Source organism: Aulonocara sp. 'chitande type north' Nkhata Bay, linkage group LG13, assembly GCF_057382095.1.
Source record: "Aulonocara sp. 'chitande type north' Nkhata Bay isolate Kocher_YH1m ecotype deep benthic linkage group LG13, A_spYH_male_GT1.1, whole genome shotgun sequence".
Taxonomy (NCBI): Eukaryota; Metazoa; Chordata; class Actinopteri; order Cichliformes; family Cichlidae; genus Aulonocara; species Aulonocara sp. 'chitande type north' Nkhata Bay.
Genome location: NC_141356.1, coordinates 11,793,811 through 11,817,348, shown reverse-complemented (window position 1 = coordinate 11,817,348; position 23,538 = coordinate 11,793,811). Strand labels below are relative to the sequence as shown.

The 23,538-nt window shown below is 41.1% G+C and overlaps 1 protein-coding gene and 1 long non-coding RNA gene across 3 annotated transcripts in view; one reads left to right on the top strand and one right to left on the bottom strand.

Moving 5' to 3' along the window:
* LOC147315739 (ankyrin repeat domain-containing protein 1-like) overlaps positions 1-17,234 on the bottom strand; it is a 19,210-nt gene extending 1,976 nt beyond the window's left edge. Inside the window, exons 1-8 of one of the 2 annotated variants that reach the window (XM_086258733.1) lie at positions 17,112-17,234; positions 14,933-15,118; positions 14,027-14,155; positions 13,520-13,627; positions 13,306-13,404; positions 13,104-13,202; positions 12,782-12,880; positions 236-334 (exon numbers count right to left, since the gene is read on the bottom strand). In XM_086258733.1, coding sequence (XP_086114859.1) covers positions 236-334; positions 12,782-12,880; positions 13,104-13,202; positions 13,306-13,404; positions 13,520-13,627; positions 14,027-14,155; positions 14,933-15,118; positions 17,112-17,138 — 846 coding nt within the window. In that variant the 5' untranslated portion in view covers positions 17,139-17,234. The remainder of the gene's footprint in view (positions 1-235; positions 335-12,781; positions 12,881-13,103; positions 13,203-13,305; positions 13,405-13,519; positions 13,628-14,026; positions 14,156-14,932; positions 15,119-17,111) is intronic. The other variant, XM_086258734.1, reaches the window with a different exon arrangement.
* Positions 16,234-23,538, top strand: LOC147315738 (uncharacterized). Its single transcript, XR_015124395.1, has 3 exons — positions 16,234-16,292; positions 18,016-18,092; positions 23,269-23,538. It is a non-coding gene; the product is annotated as an uncharacterized LOC147315738 (long non-coding RNA).

The window sequence follows — 23,538 nt, the reverse complement described above, 5'->3', positions numbered from 1 at the left end:
TAAAGAGCACGAAGATGCCAGAACAGAATCACACCTCTGAATATCCCTGCGTACAAAATTAGGTCCCTTCTTGTGACTGTGTGATCCTAATGGTAGAAAACGTCACATGCAAGGCTTGTGTTACGCTTTTCAAATCAGTGTAAACAATACAGGTGTGACAACACATGGAGTACGACATATTGTGTGTAGTTTCAAAAACCCAGTTGGCTCTCTGGAGGAGGCGTTGTGTACTTACAGAGTTCTTTGTGTTGAGACTGGCCCCGTACATCATCAACAGCTTGATCATTTTGAATCGGTTTATTCTCACAGCATCGTGCATGGGTGTGTCTCCGTCCTACAGCCGAGGAGGAAAACCCACATTTCAGCAGAGAATAAACTGAACACCTATTTTTATCATTTATCACGATCATCATCTTTTGGTTTGTGTAATTATGGATCGCTGGTGTCAGGTGTAAAATTATGATATTATTTTATGCCATGTTATACCCCTAATTAAAGATTGTGAATTATTATGTAGTTTTAGTTTGCATTATTCTCCTGAATTAGAAGAAGCTGATAACTATTGCATTAGTTAAACTGATTTGCATTACATTAAATTGCTGACTTGTTGTGAATGAATGATATTGTTTTATGATGCATTATATTGCTGAGTTATAAGAAATACTGTTCGCAGAAGGTTATTGTCTAATTTGTCTGAGTAGAAGAGAACAGAGTGTGCTGGAGTTTTCTGCCCCATTTCAGCAGGAGCAGATAAACAGGGAGCCAAGGTCGTAGCTTAGGCGCTGTGTGAGAGAGAGCATGTGAATGTTTAGGCTTTTTATGATAAGGTGGAGGCACCAGAGGTTATAAAAGTTTGAGCAATGCTCCACCATTTTGAGATTTTGAGGCTGTCTGCATCAGTGTCCATCTCCCACGTGTGTGATCATTAAATCATCGTTTGACTCAACCCGGCCGGACCAGTGTTGTTATTGTGGTTTTTTCTCTTGTCTCCATCCCCAATATTTTGAACCTTAACAGCTTGGGGGCTCGTCCTGTGGTATTGGGGTGGAATTTAAAAGTTTGGACGGTCCGAGGTTGTCGAACGGACAGGCACGAGCCAGTGGTCTGATTTGAGTGGACAAAAGCCGGCTTATCTAAAGGTAAGGCACTACCTGTTGAATTATTTCCAAAATGTGCCAAATTGGATATGACTAAATTAAAGTCTACTCACTGAAATTACTGGTAGAGTGTCTGTTTTGATTTTGATGAGAATCACCGTGTGTTATGCAGCTAAAGTTGCTTAAGAATGTTTAATGAACTTGAAGAAATATGAAACTGTTCTGGAGGTAACAGATATAATGTTGGGTTTGAGTCCCTGGATATTGAGCTGAAGGCTCAGGTAGTTTGGTAGGGAAATTAGGACAGAAACTGTTCTGGAGGAAACAGAGACTGGTTAATAGTTTTACAAATTAGGTCAGAAACTGTTCTGGAGGTAACAGATACTGTTTAATTGATATGTTAAAATTTGTCAAAATTGTTTAGGTGAAAATTGTTATAGGACGGCACTGGAAGATGCTAAGAAGCACATAGCCCGGAGGTTACGCTCCCTCCTGGCCGTGGACGCGCGGTCTTGACCTGTCGGCGAACAGGGGTAGTTCAGTTTGGCTTTAACTGTGGGGTACAGGGCATCCCGAAATAAGCTAGGAGTTAGAATCTCCTCACCGTTTAAATGGTGTGATGTGCTTTTTTGGACACAGTTAAATTGAGTTAGGGATTTTAGAAATCAGGCCATAGGCTGTTCTGGAGGAAACAGATACTGGTTAATTGATTACAAAAAAGTGAAGCTTTCTTCGGTTGGACCCGTTAACTTAAATTTGTCGAAATTTGTTAGGTGCTGAATCTGTCAGGCCTGTCAGTGATTGTAAATATAAGACGTCTTTGTAATATAAAATAGAAGAGTTTTGTCTGAGCTTTGTGTGACCCTGTGTGTGACGACAGCGCACTGCAGCGCTGCGAGCTATTTTTAGACGGTGTGTGAACATGCAAATGAGCTGTGACGCGCACAGAGGACTTTGCTTCCTGTTTAGCGTGTTTTTGAGTTTTATAATTTTGATTTGCAAACAATGATACATGCCTGTAAGTAAAACGCTGATTTTGCTGATTATGATACTACAAATAAGGTGTTGAATGACTAGGGTGTGAATGATGTTGGAGTTTAAAGCGGAAACTCAGAGAGGAGTGTGTTGGGAGACTGGCATGTAGTCTGCAGTGCAAAGGTGGGCGTCTTGCCTGCTAGTCTATTTAACAGTGATGAAAATGATATTAAATAAATCTCTCAGTGTGTTGATACAGGTGGCTATGGGGCTGGACCAACTGCCCCCACAAGCACGGCGGCCGAAGCAAAATTATAGTAATGGACACAAAATCAGCAAGAATCAGCAGCTGTGGAAAAGACAGCAGCTAGCAGAGAATTAAAGGAGAAATTAAGAGAAGTTTTACACATAAAATTGCGGCCAACAGACTTGTGGAGGTTGGGAAGGCGCCTGGAGCATCACAACAAGAAGGTGAAACAAAAACACACACAAGCAGAGAAATGTGAGAGAGAGGCACGTGCTAGAGAAATGCCTCGTTTGAGAAAAAACGTTAAATTAGCCCATGTACAAACGCACATACACGCAATGAAGAAACAGCTTACACCCATGAACACGTGAAGATTTTCCAGCAAGTTTAAAGCAGTGAAACTTAACATACACCCGCCGTTACACAATAAAGTTTATCCACTACTAACAAATAAACCCTCTGGGTTGCAGGACAACAACTTAACTTCAAAAAAAAAAAAAAAAAAAAAAAAATCACAACCAGTGATAACACGACAAATTTAGTGGTTAATAAAAGTCAAACTGTGACATGTTTTCTTCTGATTGATTAATACAAGTGATTACTGAATGAAAGAAAATTCCATTTTTGTGCTTTAAACATGATCTTAAGAATTTTAACATGTACCTGTGTTGTCCTGTCAGCTTGGTGAGTTATGAGAGGATTATATGGTGAGAAAAAAAAACAAAAAAAAAAGGGGGAGAGAAGGCTGACACAGGGCCTGGTCCCGTTGTTTTTCCCCTCTCTGAGTAACACAGCCAATACAACATGATTTTCCTGTTCGTTTGTTTTTGTTTTTGTTTTGTTTTGTTTTTTCTCTTTATGCTTGATTACAGGCTGCTTTGTCGGCCCGGAAAAGCCGAGGCTGACCCTGGACTCCTGCTCTCCCCTCTACCATCTTTGATGTGACCCTGACTAAATGCTAAAGCAGCTGAACCCGCAACAACAACTTGAAAATGTCAACAGTGCTGCAGGAAAATGATCTCATGCAGCAGAGACGGAGAGCGGTAATCCAAGGCCCGTTTCACTACACGGGGAGATTTCTGTCAGCGTCTTTTCTTTCTGAGAAGATTGAGAAAGGCCCGGCTCCCACCACCGATTCTGACCACCTTATATAAAGGAACTATTGAGAGCATCCTGAGCAGCTATATCACTGTCTGGTTCGGGAACAGCACCATGCCGGACAGACAAGCACTACAGAGGGTTGTGCAATCAGCTGAGCGCACCATCCGCTCCGAGCACCCTGACCTGCACTCAATCTACAGCAGGCGGTGCTGGACCAAGACCAGGAAGATCGTGAAAGACCTCAGCCATCCCAACAACAGACTGTTCTCTCTGTTGCTGTGTACGTGACAAAGAAACATCTGGATTTGGAAAACGAGGCACTCGCAAAGCCACCAGCATTGTGCCTGATTGGACACACCCCTCTCACACACTCTTTACATTCTTGCCATATGGAAAAAGACAGTTTCAGCTGACAGAGCTGTGACGAGACGCCCATCAAGCCCAGATGAAAAGTGAGGCCGAGCAAAACCATGCTGACCTTAACCACTCTGCATTAAAACTGTGCAGGACAGTGACGGACCAACAATGACCATCGGGCAGCAAAAAGGGCGTGCCAGGGACAGGAGGAGTAACTGAGGTCACCTCAGAATGGACAAAACACCAGGAGAAAATAAGCTGAAGGCACAGGTGTCGGGGCTCGGCCAGGAGCTGACCTCTGAGAAGAGCCGAACAGCAGAGCTGCAAAAGGCCGTGGAGCAAAGCAAGGAAAACATCAATGGACTTAAATCTGATTTCTACGGAAAAGACTCTGAGGTTTCTGCCCTCAATAAGACCTCGAGGCATCAGAGCAGAAACTGAGCATGGCCCAGGAGGAGCTAGCTGAAAATCGAACCCATCAGGCTTGGAGTCCAAGACACCGGACTTGAAATCAGGCCGGAGCATCCTGGAGCTAGATGAGCAGTGTGATTTGTCCGGTCTGCTATGGAGCGAACGTTAGGGGGATGGCTTCCTGTCGCCTCTGCCGTCCTCCGATCGCTCAGCGTCCTGGGCTGCCCAGCTCTGGACTGAACGCTCGGGCCGAGACACCCAAACAACCATGGACTCCATTCCCGTGGAATGGGACCACGACTACGACCTCAGCCGTGGGCTTGAGAGTGCAAGAAGGGATCCCAGAGAGCCTTGAGGCCTGTGTAAAACTAACAGAACAAAGATTGAGGTCTTCCACTGGGGAGGTGGAAGCTGCAGACTCTCCTATACACCTTCTGGATGTCAGCCGTTCCACCTGCAAACAAACGGACAGCAGTCGCACTTCTGCAAGCAACAAACGGACATCCAGACAATTGAGCTGCGTATCAAAACCCTGAAGGAAGACCGAAGCAAAAGGGTCAAGTTAAGGAGGAGCGAAATAAGGAGAAGATGCTGGACACTGGAGAAAAGGACTGCCTCAATTGGGGCCAGAACCAGTATGGACAGAACTCTGAGCAGCAGCACCAATGGATGCAAACAGACTGAAAAGGAGGAGGGCAGGACCCAGGGCACGCTTCAGGCCGTGGTTTACCCAGAACACTACAACAGGAAAGTGATGAACACAAACACCCACACAAACACACACATCTACATGCACCGACTCAGAGTGAAAAGAAACATACATATGAACATATGCACTCGTTGATTGAGGGAGAAATGACACACACACACACACACAAATTAAAATGTTGATTCAATGAACTGAGAAGTGATCCACACACACACACGCTGATGCAATGAAGAATGCTTTACTAACAAATGCTGCACACAAACATCCAAATACGGAGTTGGTTACAACAGCAAGAACTGATTGATTATTTATTGCTTAAATGTATTTCATGCCACGCAGAGGGCATTTGTGTAGATTTAGAGGACATGGTCTGAAGCACTTTGATAATGAAAACAATGTCTGTGCGTGATGTCTGTTTATGGCTCAAAGCCTCCACTGAATTGTTTACTGTGCTTCACACAGTCTAACAAGGAGCAGTGGTACAGAGCGAAAATGATGAATGAATGGTGTGAGTTTTATTTCGAAGAGATTATGAAAAGGTTGTGTTGATTCAACTTAGTTGTTTACGTTTTTGCCAAGGTAAAGAGTTGGTGTGTAACTAGTGTCCACTATTGAGTCAAGTAAATCCAACATGTTTTGTTGGTGCAAAAAGGAGTTTTGGTTGATCTTTGGGTTTTGTTTGACACTAGGTTGATTCTATCAGTGAGGTTTGGATTGTTCTCTTTCTCTAAAAGAGAGAAAGATGGTTTGAACTTTGGACATGTTTGCAATGGGCCCCAGTATCTGTTATTATATGAGTGTTTTATTGTTTACGTTTGTTTTTGCTTTTGTTACAGTGCACTGAGATAAGAACATCTGAGAGGTGTGATCCACCGGTGGTGATATTTTGGTATTTTGTGAGTTCCTGATTTAACAAATCAGCTCTTTAATCCAGGCCTGAGAGATTGAACTTTAAAGCGCTATAAAATATTCTTATTGAAAACAGTCGCAAAGTATTTTTTCTCCATGATTATAATGAGCTTGGGAGAAAATTGACTTATATGGGACACTGATCCTGAAGCCTAAAAGGATTGCAGCGAGTCAACCCAGTCCAAAGAAGGAAAAACAAACAAGGAGCTGTTTCCTTTAAAATGATGACGTCATCTTGCTGGTGATGGAGCCTCGAATAGGCTGCGCGTGAGACTCCATTATCAGCAACTTTTGGTATGAATGTGTGTGGATGTATGCATATGACTGACGACTAAAAGTCATGGACTGACGACTAAAAGTTTAACTGACTTGATACTGAGACAAAAACGGTGCTGACTTTAGGATTATTGAATGTCCACAGACAATTCACCCAGCCTGTAAAAGAAGGGTGGATGTTTTGTTTTGCTTTGTTTTGTCTGCAAGAACAGAAGAATGACAGAGACTAAAGAGCTGTAGCTTCACAGCAGTGTGAACTGCAGACTGAACCCTTTGGTTGCTAATTTTGAGCTACTGATGTTTGCATTAAGGAAATTGTGTTTTAGTAGCTGTGTTTTAATTAAGGTATTACATTATATTGTTGGGAATATTAAATGCTAAAGTGAAGAAAAGGTTTGATCCCACTCATGACTGAGCATGTTATTATTAACCATAGTGGGTCACTATAGAGAGTCAATTAATTTTAGAAAAAAAAACAAACAAACAAAAAACCCTCCACCGAGGTCTATGAATAAGAGGGGAATGATAGACAGCCACACTCAAAATGGAGATATGTAATGATAAACACTGGTCCCCGTCTTTTGGGCGCTCTCTTGAAGTAGTCAACAATTTAAAAGTAAGATAAAATAACAGGGGCATGTGCTGAGGGGTGGTGCTGCACAAGAACAAGAGTAAAATAAAGAAAATATTGTTTTTAGAAGTGCAAATTAAAATGTACCATTACACTCAGAGGATCAATATGAAGCTTGATATTTGTTAATTTTGAATGAAGTACATGACTGGTGACTGTTCTGTCCTGAGCTTTTGTTTTTACAGCACCCGCTTGATCACACCAACAGTTTCTCGCCACCGAAGAGGGGTACTTGCAAAGAATAAAGAACGGGGAGGAATATCATCAAAACTGGAAACAGGTAATCCCCAAAGGGGGTGATAATGCCATAACTTTCACTATGGTCAAATTCTCAAAATTTGACCCTCAAAAATTCTTCAAACATTTAGACACAAAGTGGAGATTTAGATACATATAATGTCGTAAACCACATAAGCATGAAGTATTTGATTCAATAACATGGTGAAATAACAAGCAGCAAAAGGTTGATCATGTTAATGGTGTTTATTCAAGGGTGCAGAGGAGATTATTATTATTAAAGACAACAAATGAAATAACGAAAAGTAGAAGTGGAAAAATTTGCGTTAACGGTAATAAAATCAAAAAAAAAGGAAATACTAACTAAAACTGTACTGAATGTTCACAAAACTAACTAAAATTAACTAGATTTATAGCAAAATGTGTTTGGTTGCATTGATGTGTGCGTGCCCTGCTATAGTGAAATTAAGGTAGTACGTTAGTCGAGTCGTCTGTGTTGCTGCTCCGTTCACGCGCAGAATCAGGTCAGGAAAAGTCGGGAGACAGCGCCAGAATAGAATTGAGGATGATTTTAATATGACTGTTTTGTAGACATAACAAGAGTCTTGTAGTGGAGAGGGACGTAATGTCCTCCTGAGACCCAGAGAATAAGAAAAAACAGGGAGAAAATATTTTCGTTTTTTCTTTTTTCTTTTTTTTCTTTTTTCTTTTAAATGAATCAAGTGTTATTAAAATAACAATCTCATAAGATGAAGATCAGGGACCAACCCAGAAGTCACTGGCACTTCACTAGCTGTAAACTATTGGTTTAGGAATAAGTGATGGCACTGAACTGTCTATTTCACAAAAGTCAATTTATTTAGGATATCTGAGGAAGTACTGATTTTATTTGGAGACACAAAGGAACATTTGGCACTTCCCTCATCTCACATCTGTTTCATTGTGGTACCCAATCATTCTACAACTGAAATGCCTTGGACTGCTAACCATTTCAGGCAAGTGGAGTGAACCATATTTTGCTAGACTCTCATCAGATTGGGGCTTCCTTTTATTGATCTTTGGAGAGAAGTCTTCATTACTGGTATTATTCAGGTCTTGTTCACATGTTTGTCCCAGGTTTCTCAGCCAAGAGGAGCTTAAACCCCAGATACTGTGAGTTCTTTTCACACATTGAGATCACTGATAACTCTCAGCAACGACGTGATCTCGTAGGAACAATTAGGTGTTATGGATTCAACTATAATTGCGACACTTATTTTTTTTACTTTACTGGAAAAGATTTCTGCATTTTACCCATATTTTATTTTTAACTCAAAATCAAAATTCCAGATTCTCCTACATGTTGGTTTTGCACCAGATAGGACGACAGATTTCAGGTGGCCCTGTGTCTTTCTCTATTACATCTGCCACTGCATCTCGATAATCTTCTCTGTGGCTTTTAGTGGGTCCTGACCCTCTCATATTTTGAAAAATCTATGTTTGAATCTCCCTTAATAATTGTGTTAAGAATTCTCTCCGCCTTTGTCAAAAGTTGGGTATTAGGAAAAAGTGAAATAAATATAAATATAAAGTCCCAATGTGTAGAGCACACATTAATAAATTAGTCATGTTCCCTGTGAAAGTAAATGAGCCTAATTCTTAAAGACCCCTGAAATTATTTACCAGATGTTTATTTTTTGAATAAAATAAAAATCTGAGTTTAACAAAACATTTTAAATGTAAATATCAAGCTTACCTTTCTCTCTTCCATAAAATGTGCTTGTGGGCACGCCAGCCATTTTGAAAAGGTGGGAAAAACAATTGGCAAGGCCACACCCCCACACATGTGACATAATTTTAAAGGTACTGTTGTCCTCTCTAAGAAACATCAGGACTTAGAGGAGTGGCAAGTAGAGTATGAGAGCTACAAGCAAAAAACTAAATGTGTACTACAGTGCGCAAAAATGAATTACTGGGTCATCAGGGGGTCTTGAGGGACATTTATAAAACAAAAAATCCCACAAACCTTAAAAGTGCACTTGAAAAGCTCACACAAGAAGGTTAACCTAGCTTACCTAGAAGACCTCATCAGGGGGAGCACGCTCCCCCTCGTTGAAGAGCTCACCCACTTAACTCGCATCCCAAGAAAATAGCTAACCCCAGATAAGGCAGCGTGATGTATCCCGAGATAACAGGACTGGGACATCTAAATAAAGGTGTGAAACAATCGCCTTCAAAAGGTTATCAATTGACTTCAACCAAAATTAGGTACACTCGGTGCGGCAAGAGTTAATAGTTATTAGTCTCAACACCCAAGGATAATTAGAAGAGCATGACTGATATGATGGAACTGAGATTTTGTTACACTTAACTTTTGCAAAACATAAATAGAACTAAATTGAAACTAAGGATTTTCAGGAAATAAAAACTAGACTAAACTAGCAAAGAATTGGTAAAAACTAATTACAACTGGCAAAAAATTGAAAATCTGGAGTCGAAACTAAATAAAAGATAAAACCTAATGAAAATGGCGAAACGTTTAAAACTCTGGTGCAGAGATTGGCAAATCTGACCAGGAACGTTATAAAATGGATTGTCAGAACAGTCAGCGTTAAAGCCACATTTGACAGTCCATACTAGGATGGCATTGGACATCTTGGGGGTGGAAAGGGGGTTGGTGTGACCAAGGTGTGGTTTGGCTTGTCGTATGTATATTTGAGATTATATGGCTCTGGATGGACCAGTTACCAGGGCATGGAAGGAGGACAGACTCATTAAATGAGGAGAAGGCATTTCCTGGGATTGGAGATCCTGTGGGTGAGTGGTTGATTAAAAGCATGCATAAAATAGAAGTTATCTGTTGTTATTGATTGGTAATAGATTGATAATTGGCCACATTTACAGCTGTATTGACTTGTTGTGGACGTAGTCGACTTCAGGTTTAAACACTCTCATTAACAGGTTGAAAATAGTGACATTAAAGGAAGAGTATGCAGCACCACCCTGTCAGACGCCAGTGATGGTGGAGCTCACTGATGAATCAGGTGAGCTGGATTCATGGCTGATTCAAAACTAAGATCCCCCTGCTGTGGTCAGTAAGGGGAGAAAAGGGGGAAATAAAATCAAGAATTAAAGAGGCATTTATAAACGTTTAGGTGTCAAGTGAAACGGGACAAAAGGGGGTGTTATACTGTTATTTTCAATGTCAGCATTATTATTGTATGAGAATCATGCAACAAGCATTGCATCGATGATCATTTATTGAAGCTTTTGACCTTATACTAACATCTGTGTTCCTGTGATTGTTATAACTTCTGATGAATCTTCCATTTACAGGTGTTAGGATAATGATATAATTTTTCATTGCAGGTGTATCCATGATCATTTTTATACATATTGCAACTTGTTGCTCATTGTAGAGTTGTGCTCAAGTTAATAAGGGTTAAAAGCTACAGTCAGCGCGAATGTCTGACTGATCTATTGAGGGGAAAGGCTTCGAGCATAGAAGGCCGCACGCGCTTACAAAACACTGATATCATGTTATTCTTTGTGATCTTTTCTTAAATTATGTCTTTAAGGTTAGTTTAAATAGTGGCAGTTAATTAAACGAGATTTATTAAAATATTAAATACCTGAGTCAGAACGTTACACGCGGATCACCTTAAGAGTCTGGGAAACTTTGTAGCTGCCTAACTTTTTTTTTTTGAATGTTCTAGCTCCGTTGATTTGACACATTGGAATGTGTCAAAAAAGGGGGGGGGAAGGTTGAGCTTTAACATCAAACCAGGATTATTTGAACATTTTATAACTTCATTTGTGTCTTTAATAATTTAGGAATGGTAAAGCTTAAGCTAATAGCGGTCCGAGGAGACGGACCTTTTAGAGAATCAGTGAAAAAGCATAAACTATCACTTTCATGTTTAATCATTACTCATTGAAATGAACTGAATAGCGTTTAGAAGATTTGTTAATTTTTTGTCTTTTGTTAAAAAGAGGGGTTTCAATAATTTTCAGACACACCTTGCAAATGTGCTTATAACGAGTTGGCACTCGGCCTTTTGAAGGTCAGAAGCTTCGTTCGGCGTGACTGTCCGGACTGATAAAGTGTAAGAAATGCCTTGAGTGCGGAGGGCTAAATGCAAACATGCTTACACACACATAAGATATGATTAGAATAAGTCCCTGGGACATTCTGAATGTTTTAGACTAATTCTGAATCACTAGAAGGTCAGTAGATAATAACATTAGATTATTAGGGTTAGGAAGAGAGGTGTTTTGGTTTTCTGTCTCTTACAGAGAAAGGAACAGACACCAGACGAGGTCACAGATATACGAGGATCCTCCGTAGCAGAGTCAGACACAGTGACTGCCGAGACATCAACTGGGTCCAAGGGTCATGGCGTTTGGGCTCCAGCTAGTCACCACAAAAGGATGGATCCCATAAACACAGCAATAACCATGAAGGGGTTGGCGGAAATCCGGGAACACCAGACCAACGAAGTTCGAGAGGCTTTTGGGTAAAAAGGGGACACCTTCCTGTTCCTTTTTCTGGAGAATACACAGATCGTTGTTTGAAATCGGAGCAGAATAATCCCCTGATCTGTGTTACGACTGAAGGGTTGTCTAACCCCTAAGGTTGAAGAATTAAGAGCAGAGGATCACCCAACTGGACGACACTGGTAGCTGCAGCAATAAAATAAAGGTTAAGAGCTCTTCGGACAGAGGTTCTAGTCTACGTCTGAATGGTATAAGGGAACACCAAATAAAGCTGTGGGAGAACAGGGGAGTGTCATCTGAACCTGCTATCCGTGTAGTAATAGTTTGTCTTGCACCTGACTTGCGCAAACACAGAGGTCATCTTACATATGGTTTGCCCCTCAGGGGGACAAAGGACCTCAGGAGTGAGAAGAGATGGACCCGGCCACACTGGGCTACAGGGTGTTTGTGAGGTCATTATTCTAATGACCTCATCAGGGGGAATTGTAAAATTATGATATTATTTTATGCCATGTTATACCCCTAATTAAAGATTGTGAATTATTATGTAGTTTTAGTTTGCATTATTCTCCTGAATTAGAAGAAGCTGATAACTATTGCATTAGTTAAACTGATTTGCATTACATTAAATTGCTGACTTGTTGTGAATGAATGATATTGTTTTATGATGCATTATATTGCTGAGTTATAAGAAATACTGTTCGCAGAAGGTTATTGTCTAATTTGTCTGAGTAGAAGAGAACAGAGTGTGCTGGAGTTTTCTGCCCCATTTCAGCAGGAGCAGATAAACAGGGAGCCAAGGTCGTAGCTTAGGCGCTGTGTGAGAGAGAGCATGTGAATGTTTAGGCTTTTTATGATAAGGTGGAGGCACCAGAGGTTATAAAAGTTTGAGCAATGCTCCACCATTTTGAGATTTTGAGGCTGTCTGCATCAGTGTCCATCTCCCACGTGTGTGATCATTAAATCATCGTTTGACTCAACCCGGCCGGACCAGTGTTGTTATTGTGGTTTTTTCTCTTGTCTCCATCCCCAATATTTTGAACCTTAACACAGGACACGAGTGCTTAACTTATTAATGTGCCCCAAATTCAGGGTGAAATAGACCACAAGGAACAAGAATCCAGCAGCCGAGAAACAAACTAAAACTCTACGTTTTAGAAAAATGCAACGCTAAACATCCAGCTCCAAACAAACACAAATTCTTTTACAATGAGTTACCCATATAACGCTCTGCAGGAGTGCCTGAAGCTGAATTGGCTTTATTATTTCATAGACTGTATATAAAGGATGGATGAAGCCGCTGTGACATCACCCTCTGTTTGCTGAAGTCCTGTTGCTTGTACTTTCGTGCTTACTCTGTCTTTGGCGTTCAGGTCTGCTCCACAGTGAATGAGGTGCTCGGCACAATCGCAGTGTCCTGTCCTCACAGCCACGTGCAGAGGAGTGCTGTGCAGCTGAGGAAGAGGATGAGGAGGAGAAGAAGAGGAGTTTATGTTCATGCACGAAGAAATTCTGAAAATCAAATGTCATGAAAATACTAAAGTAGAGTATTTTATGAAAGTATCTGGGCGAGTGCTGCTCACACCACTAGATGGAGCCAAAGTAATTTTCAAAATAAAGAACCAGCTGCAGCTGTTGTGACCTCGAGTAACCCTTCCTCGCAAGTCCTCCACCAACCTTGTCTCTGGAGGTGAACTTGGCTCCTCGATCCAGGAGGAGCTGCAAGGCCGGCAGGCTGCCTCCCCTGCAGGCCCAGTGGACCGCTGTGGCCTCCAGCTGAAAACACACACACGTGTTAGAACAATTCTGTGTGTGTGTGGAGGAAACATCACTAATAAAGGGGGTAAAAGAGAAGGTGTGACATATTTAAAATGCTCACCTTGTCTTTTTTCTCCATAGCCGCTCCGGCCTCCAGAAGTCTTTGCATGACCTCCACGTGTCCTTTGAAAGAGGCTTTGTGCAGAGCTGTTCTCTGGAACTGGACGTTATACAGAAAAATAAGCTTCATAAGTGTAATTACTGTACATGACTTCAACATGCTAATTTTTGAGATTTTGACGTGCTGCAGGCAGACATCGCTGTGCCACACTCACATTGTCGCTTGCATCGGGACTTCCTCCGTCAGACAGGTACTTCTCCACCACAGCCAGTTTGTTCTCCATGACTGCTGTGAGGAACAGCTCCTCGTCTACTGTCTCCGGCTGGAAAATGTGTGCAGAGAGACTTTAATTAAGAAACAGAGAAAAAAGAAAGGTACGCCTCGGAGCATGCGGCAAGAGAAGCTGCTGCTGTTGCAGCTCTATTGCAGACTTTCATGCATCGACTTATTGTCCAATAAAATCTGTTTTATACCTCATATCATTGGTGACCTGGAGCCCATGGTAATACTTTAGAAGCTTTATCAATGTTAACTTCTATACATAAAAGAGTTGACCTTTGGTTCACGTCATTCAGCATCAGCACACATTTATGCAATGATAGATTTTATTTACACTGCACCCTTTCTTGTCATCAAGGTTTAAAGTATTTCTGGTCAAATGCAAATTAATAATATTAAATTAAATCAAAATTTGGGAATTCATGAAAGTCAAAAACCTTACCACAGTCTCAGGCTCTGGCTCATCTTTCTTCAGGACCGGGCTCTTCCTCTCTCTCCGTTTCTTCCTCAGCTGCAGGATGTTGAACAGGTCGTCCACCGTCTCCAGCTTCAGTCTGCCGCTCCTATCCGTCTGACAGGTGGAAATAAGACAGAGGCCGTCAGCATGCAACAGTAAAAACCACAGACTTCATTTATTATTCAACTTCTACTGGTCTGTTTATTCACTGAATGATAATCAAATGCCAACATGAGCAGTTATAAGTTGTCATACTCCTGAATGCCTCCAGGTGGCAGCACAGATGAGGAGAAAACCAGTTAGATGGCTTCAAAATTCCTTCACCTCTGTGCTTGGATGAGATCATTTACCAGATTTAAGTGACGTCACTCTAACTTATTACATAATCCTGAACCTGTAATTCTCTCTGCTGTGGCAAAAAGGAAACGCCTGAATTTAAACTGAAATTTGTCACCATTACTATAACCGCAAATACGACTAAAAGTACGTATTACACATGATACACAACTCTAAAACTGACATATTTAAGTAGTTTTTACCTAGAGATGAGTAAGTTCTTCTGTTTAAAAATATCAAGTTTAAATAATGTCACATTTTATTGAATTAGCACAAAAAAGAATTGTATTCATTCTCACGCTGGTTATCCACACATGTATCTGATAACACTTGAATATTGTGATGTACTCATTGTATTTGATGCATTATTGTCACTCCTATTTTATTTTAAGTAATGAGACTTTCCTGTAACTATCATTGTTGCTGCAGGTGGTGATTGCACCTGCAGAGTCACAGCTGGTGTAACATAATCATATTGACATGTTCATGTACAGCTGTCAGTAAAATAATACTTCTCAGTGTAACCTGTCATTGCACTGTAGCTGCTGCTCTTACATTGAGAGCTGCCACGCTGACTTCCTCCTGTTCGCTGCCGCTGTCACTCTCCTCCGACAGACGCCCGCCGACCCCCAGCTCCCCGTGGGATCTGAGATCATCCCGCTTCTCTTGATTGACGGCCGCCTCGTACACACCCCCCTGAAAGTCATCTGCCTCTATGCCCTCTGACCTCTTACCGGTCACCTGCAGGAAGAAGGAGAGGCGGAGACGTCGTGAGGTGGTTTTGTGGTATTTTGATAACTGTTATATATCCAACAGCTGAAAGGCCAAAGTCTGAATGGTGCCTTTTGCAGAAAAAACACCAAGAAAACCTTCCTGATGGATAGATTTACAGTGTGAAGCACAGACTGATGCACTGAGCTTTGGCTTTGCTGCTGCAGAGTCAAACGCATGCACCCCTCAGCACAGCTAAGGCCTGCTGCAAACAGAGGAATGAAAACACACCACAGTGTCAACGCATTAACACACGCTCACTCAGCTCTTTAATGAGCCACAACTGTTCCATTCAAATCACTCATGTAGTCATTTACACAGCTTGTAGTCCATGCATCACTCTAACAATGACTGCTGAAGGAAACAAAGGGATGTTCAAGTCTAATGCACAGCAACAAACACGGCTGAGACTGAGCTAACCTCTCTGGTACCTCATCATTAAACCACTTTTACCTCCAGTGTGCTTTCATCTTGGAAAGTATACTGAGTGAATTTAATGGATTTAAAAGTTAAATCCTGCATTTGGAGTTAAAGGCAGTCAGGTTGTGTGCAGAGACAATTCATCACATTTTAAACTGCTTTAGTCAAACAAGTGCAGAGCACAGAATTGAGAAAATCGCATTCATGTCTTCTTTGTTTTTATATATACTTCAATAACTGTTAATGGTGATATGCTGTCACAGATGTGAAGGAAACCTCCAATACACGTGCAATTAGAGACGTTTCAGATTCATTGTTGAAAATGCGTTTTAAGACATTTTAGCTGCTTCATCATCTGGTTTGTAACTGAATTAAAAATGAATATTTACTTGTACTTTCTTTGTTACAAGCATTTTTTTTTACTGATCTCAATCTTGACTACAAATAAAGTGAATCTGACGGCCATGTTTTAATACAGCTTGTATTTACATTGTGCCAAGGGCGTAGATGTGGCATGGACGGAAGGGACATGTCCCCGCCAATAATTTGGTGCAGCGGTGCAGAAAGAGTTAAATCACGTTCTCTACTGGAGTCCTCCGTCATGTGACAAATATGGCCAATGTGATTGGCTGTGCCTTTCAGGGAGCTCTGTTTAGTTTTAGCAGCGGCAACCCTGCGCTGCGAGGAGGAGAGGAGGACGGCAGCAAAGAGGAAGAACCTGGATGTAAGAAAGTATTTTTCAAAGAAACCTGTAACTCACTTAAAGTCAAGTTCACTCATATAATGTGTCCGTCATAATAACGTTACAGACTATGCTAACTTTTAACATATTTTTAGGCGAGAATGTAGCTGAGTAAACTTTGTTGAGTCCTGAAAGTCATATTCTTTTATTGTCACGACTGTATTTGAAGCTATTTTTGTATGATACCTGATTTATATGGAATATGACTGAAGTAAACTAAAGCCTAAAATACTTAGTCAGTCATTTGTTTAATAGTAATTTAACATTATATATTTCACATGTAAAACTATGAATTGTAATTTTAAACGGTTTAAAAGCAGGTAGAATAGCATATGTAGGCAAGTATATTTCTCCTTTTGTTATGAAGAAGCAAAAAAAGAAAAAAGAAACTGGGCAGAGTTTGGTGAATCATCCCCACCAACGCCAAAACCAAATCGAGGCCCTTGCATTGTGCAAAATCACAATCTAAGAGCCTTACATGGGAAATTAAAGATGCTACAACCGCGGTCCAGGTTCTAGTATTTTGCTTCAGGTTGACTGGCTTCTTGTTTTTAACTCTTGCTGCACACAACAACAGATATTTATACTCTTTACTTTTGTGCATTCAAAATCACTTCTTTTTGGTTCCATTCCATACAAAAATGGTTTAATTTAAATAATATTTAGGAATTAATTAAAGAAATGTGACAATAAGGAACAAAAGTCTATTTGATTTCTCATTTTCAAATGAAGTTTCTTGCCTGTTCTTCTTTCCTCGCACTGCTTCTCTCTGTTACAGTTGCACACATCAGCACATCTTACCAGTTCTTCAACACTGAGCAGTCCCATTCTTCTCCTTGATGGTTTCACTGTGCCGTGGGTACCTGGAGGTGGATTTTAGTCCACAGATCCTCTGGTCTGATGCTCAGTATGTCCGTCTGTCTGTCTCTTTGCCTGCAGCTGGAGCCTCGGCCTCTTATATAGCTTTGCTAAACTGCCGGTCCGTCACTGAGCTCAGATTACATCACTGTCCTCATGTGCTCATGTGGCATTCTCAGAGTTATCAGCGCTGCCCCCCTCCCCTCCTCCACCCTCATATCCATACTCAACCCGTCCCACCCCGAGTGCTGCCCACTTTGGGCTGATCCTGGCACGTCTGTGTCACCGAGCAAAGATGGAGATGAGCTTTGAGGAGTTACTCTGCACCAAATGCTGATGCTGAGTGTTCTGAAAATTGCTTGAACCAGTCACATGCATTCTTGTAAACATAAAGATATAAGACTCTGAAATCTTGAAAGTGCAAAGTCTTTATCACCCCCTCCTGCTCTTTGCTTGAATCTTTCCTTGTTTTCTATCAGTTATCCCTGATTTGTCTTCATACATCTACATTCTTTTCAGCAACTTCACGTCCTGCCTTTGTGTTTAGCAGATGAGCCCTCATTAACATAATTAGCTCCTAAAAAGTTGAAGTTCAGGCTGGAATGAGTCTCTGCGCAGTGTTACCTCACTACGGTGAGAATCCATGCGTCTCACTGTGGCAGTAACCCGGTGTATCATGGAACAAATGCCAAAGAGCCCAAACTCTCTTGGATGCTTTGAGGAAACAGCAGCGTCAGGCAGTCTGGGAATAAATACAAGCTCTTTGCATGTTTGGCCTTTGACCTGCTGTCTGCTCTTTGGTACTTTTGATCTTGACCTCGCCTTCGTCTCCTCCTTTTTAAAACAGATATTGTGACCTTATCCTCTGACTGAGTCTCTGTGTCCTTCCTGCTGATACAGACTGATATGTTTCCTGTTCTGCAGGTGAGTCTGATCGCAGCACACAGACATATTAAAACTGCCTCATGATCCTCTGAAAGTTGTATAAACTTTTGCTATTTTGTGCCAAAATACAAGGTATAAATTTTACTATTTCCTTCAACTTTATCTTTCAAGTGACCAAAACGTGTGAGCTGAAACTTTCTAAAATGTAAACCTTTAATGTCCTTTAACCTCTGCAGGGCTAATAAAACGGGTATATAAAGGTTTAAAATGTATTGTTCTGTTTGTCTGTTAGTATAAAAAGTTAAATGCTGAGTGATTCATCCTCTCGACCACAGATGATCTTTGACAGTATCTGGCTGGGCCTGTGGTCATAGAAATGCAGTGACATCACCGCGAGGAGACAGGTTCACTGTGGATGGGGAATAAATAGTCACACTTTCAATCATCTTCTCACTGTAGCTCAGCCAATCAGGCATCAAAGTCAAAGGTCAACAGATTGACTGACAGTCGGCGACGGGTAACATCATGTCAGGTGTTCTTTGACTTGCTGGTAAATGAGGTCAACTTGCAAAGTACACATATTGCACAGAGCGACGTACAGTACATGCTATGGCAGTGATGACACCTCATCTGACTGCATGCTGCATGAGATCACAGTCCACCAATCAGAAGCCAGAAAATGAAGACGTCATGAGAAGTAACGCATGAAACAAGAAACCCAAAAGTAAAAGTTACTGAAACCATCGACAGCTTGTTTAAAGGATTTCATTTCAGTGCTGACATTTAAATTTCTGAAGAAGAAGCCGAGTAACAATTAAATATTAAATGATGTGGTGCTCACCTGCTTTTATTTAAACTCAAACTGCTGTTGAGTCTATTAAGAATAATAAAGTGCCCACTATTCTACCATCTTAACATCTACACTGTTGTTAGTTAAAATTGTTCTTCATAACTTTAAATGCATATAGAATAATATGTCTGTTATGCAATCATGTATTTCATGATTTTTTTTCTCATGCTAATTATTGTGTCACTAAATGGTCAACCATTACAGTCTTTATATAACTGAACTTGATAAAAGGCTTTGTTACTTTGTTCGTTGCTAAATTTTACAGAAGAATTACTGACTTTGTTTTGAAAATGTTCTTAAACACATCAATTGTCTTGTTACGGCTGGCAGGCAGGATTAGGACTCAAACAAAAAGCTTGAACTGGAAAAGGCAGTTTTATTTGCTGTGACGGAAACTAGAAGACACAGAGCTAGATGTTTTCAGGCGCCACAGAGACGACCCACAGCAATGAGGGAGTACAACTCAACAACAGACAGGAATACACAGGGATCAAATACACAAGGGAATAACGAGGGAATTGGAAACAGGAGTCATGCACACCTGGGACTAATAACGAGATGGGGAGGAAACAAAACTGATTGCACTGAACATAGGAAAAGGAACTGTCAAAATAAAACAGGAAACATGAAGCTTTCACAAAGACGCAGAGACATGACTGACAAGGTGAACATGAAGGGAAGGCACAGTGACGGAAAACTAGAGACTACAAACTAAGCATAGAACACAAGGAGAACATGAAAAACATTAAATCAAAGAATATTAATTAATTTCTTTACCTTTTATTTTCCGTTATGATGCTGATGTTAGAAGCTGTTTTCTTTTTAGGTTGTTTTTAATCTCTGGCCATGACTGTGGCTGAACATTAGCCTCTGGTTAACTCTGCTCCAGCAGTGTTTATTCATGAACACTGTCCCTGTTCAAAATAACCAAAATAAAAGAATACTGTAGGCGATACTTTTTTTAATGAATCCATCCTGATGTCACACAGTTACAGGTGTAGCTGCTTTGAATGAAAAGCTTAGGCCAGGGATGGAGTGGCCCAGAATGATCTGAATAATTAAAGCTGATAGTGTTTACCAACATAATAATACAAAGCATGTTAATTTCTCCCACCAACTACCCTTAGTGGGGTTTGCTTAATTGATAACTGTAAATTGACCAGGTGTGAACACGAGTGAGAGTGGGTGTCTGCGTCAGTCCTGACAGACTGGACACCTGTCCAGGGTGTACCTGTCCCCGCCACTCGCCCTACGGCAGCTGGGATGCTGAATTGGATCAGCAGAACAGGAAGGACAGATGGATGTTAATTTTTCTGCATGAAGAAATTTGTCTAACACATTAGAAATGATGTCATTCTACAGTCCCGTTTACATCCTCCTGTTTCCCCTCTCTGATGCAGTTATGGCGCAGATGTCAGTTCACCTCACAGATCTGAAGCACAGTCATCAAGCTGGTGCTCCTAAATGGGAAAGAGCATAAATCAAGTAACTTTGATTAAAGTGGTCATTTCAAACAGCTGAGCGAAGATCAGCAAGCACACAGTGTGTCTGCAAACTGAAGAGCTATGAGACGCTGTAATTCTAAGGAAAAAAGAAAAAGTTCATGTTATGTGTGAAAACTCGACTCAGAGATGGAGAAAGATGTAAGAAGAGGAACAGGAGAGTAAAATGAAAGATCATTCGCAGAGGCAAAGACCGCTCAGTATGTGACACTTAATAAATTGCTCGTTTAAAGCTTATATGCAGTATCCTAATGTTTAGACACAGACGTTCTTTGATGTTGGGAAACAACTTGAAGAATAAATGAAATTACCGTCACGTTGTTTACAGCGATGCACTGTGATGACCTCGGGTACCTCAGTCACTCATATGTTACTGGTTCTCAAACTGTGGGGCGAGCCACACTGCTGGGTCACAGACAGCCAGGTGAATTAGGGGAAGTGAAAATAAGAAAAATAAATAAATTTAAATTCTTTGATGAATGATAAATGCTGAGGCTTCAAGATTCTGACTGCCAAATAAATCAGAGTTGTCGCACCGATCAGTCATGAACATGCACTCTGTGGATTTTGGTTGTTAACTCCAAACTCTGGACTCTGGTTTAACCTACACTTCTGTGCAAAGATTCGTGAAACAAAGCATTAGCTGTCATGAAATTTCATCTATTTGTGGATTTTTATGAAGCATATCGAATATATTTGCAAGTTACTTCGATTTTATTTTCATGATTACAGACATTTTTTATGATTTAAAAGAGTGTGTATCTTTGCTGAGGAACAGGCATCAGCAGACATGGCTGTGAAATATCTCAAGACCTTCAAGACAGACCTGTTGTAAGATGACTGGAAGTGTTTAGGATGATAGTTTAAGGTATATTTGGTGTTTCAACTATTAAAACAGGCAGGTATAAGTGTTTTCAGAGGGGGTCTCAAGTACTGAAGGATTTCTATTTGGAGGTGGCTGTGTGTCCCTTATTTTTGATTACGAGGAAATAGAGATATGCAATATGTAGTATAATATTATGAAGTACAATATTCGTAATGTATACCATAAAGTGCATAATCTAAAAATTACAAAGACAAATACAAACTTAAATAATCACTGACTTTCTTCTGGCTCTTTTTTGACCCTTCCCATCAAACTGGGCTGTCACTCATATTTGCTCTGTGCTGTTCCGACCCCTCAGTTCCTCTGAAAGTGCAAAACCTAGCTGTGGGCTATTTCTAAAACTGACCTTGTGACTGAAATAGATGGCAAAAGGGGGAAATCTTTTTGAATGGAGACCTTCACAGTTACTGCACCGCCTACAGATTACAGAGAGAACTGCATGAAGGAGAGGCTGAAGGAAAGCAGGAGTCCAATGAAGAGCTTGCGGATCAATGCTGTATAAGCAGTTACTAAACACACTAAAAGCTTCACAGCTGAGGTATCCTGTTAACTGGATAATGTTCAGCTGGGAATTTTGTATCCACATGTTGTGTGCACAGTGTTTATGTTGGTCAAAGAGCTCGTTCCTGATTAAAGAGCAGGCTGGTTTAATCAGCTGAGACTCTGCGACTTGCTTAGTTCACTTTCAGTCAGAGTTGTCTAAGTATCTACGTTTTTCGACTCGTGACAGCCCGAGTTTCAGACACAACGAACTTAAGCAAGTCGTGGTCTCTGTTATCTGTGTACACTCTTATGTTTTGGGCTCAGTGTGGGAGTCTTTGCAGCTTCTTTCCCTCCTGTGCTCCTTGTTTTCCTGTATGTCTGCGTGCACCTCCTCTGGTGAGGAGTTCCCCCGTGCTTTAGGGTCATCGACAAGCAAGGTTTGCTGCTGAACCACAAATGTGTAGTTTGATCTTAGTGGGGAGTAAAGGGTGGGCTCAAAACTAATCAAGCAAAAAAATCCAAAGTAAAAACTAAGACAAGCACACTAACAAATGGCTCTTATACCTCCACCACTCATCCCTCCTCCAGATGCAGACTTATAGCTCTTTAAAGATGACTGTCACCTCTCTGGGTTCAGTATTTCCACAAAAAAGCAGCAGCTGAAGGTAATAAAGGTTGGTAGAGACAGCACTCGCACTGATGTCCGTGGATGCAACGCTTCACTGATGGCAAATGGTTATTTTTCACCCAAGAGTCAAAAGTCTTGTCACGGTACTGGATCTGCGACACAATATTTGTGTTTCAGGTTTTGAATGAATATTCTTTGATTTGTTGTTATTCAGGGTCTTGATCCTCTTTATGGGTTTGTGCGATAGTTTTTGTCCTTAGGTTTCTGTGTCTTCCCGTGTTTCACCTTTTTGAGCCGCCGTGTTCCTGTCTCAGTTAGTGGCTCTTGTCTCCGTTCGCCCTGTCAGCCGTGTCTCCTTGTCAAATCCACGTCTCGTGCCCGTCTTATGTTTCCTGTTTTACTTAGTCTCACGTCCTTTGTTAATGTTTTCAGTTTTGCTTCCTTTCCGTCTCGTTATGTGTGATTAGTCACAGCTGTGTTTCCCATTCCCTCCTTACTCCCTGGTGTATGTAAGCCCGGTGTTTTCCTCTGTCCTTTGTTGTGTCATTGCATCACTGCTCTGTGTTGTTTTAAATAAAGCTGCCTCCCTTGTTTCATTCCTTTGCTTTTGGGTCCTACATCCTGCCTGCCGCAGCACAGACCATGACAAGTCTTTATATGTACAGTTGTGTGCATTTGTCCGATTAGTTTTCTGCCTCTAAAATATGGAACCGTGTATAAAAACAGTTAATACAACACTTTTGTGAAACCCTTGAAATAAAGCTGAAAGTTTGCAATTCAAGCTCAACTCTTCTGTCTAAATAGACGCACAAAGTTCTGTGTCATATCTGTGAACTGACTTTTATTTGTGTTTGATACCAACACAGAATCGCAGCCATCGGATGGATTTCCTGAGGATCCTTTTCTGGAAGCAGCAGCTCTGACCAGAAGCTGTGAACAGGCGTGAGCAACAACGTCTCACTCAGTTATTTCTGTTCTGTGATGAAGTCTGTGACCGCCTTGCTGACAGCTCCATGGCTCGATCGCGAACAGGAGTATCTCACCGCTTCAACACCAACGCTGATGTTGACTGAAAAAAGGTGCAGCCCACCAAAATAAAGCCCCTCGTGCCTATTTAAACTGCCACTCCCTCTTCT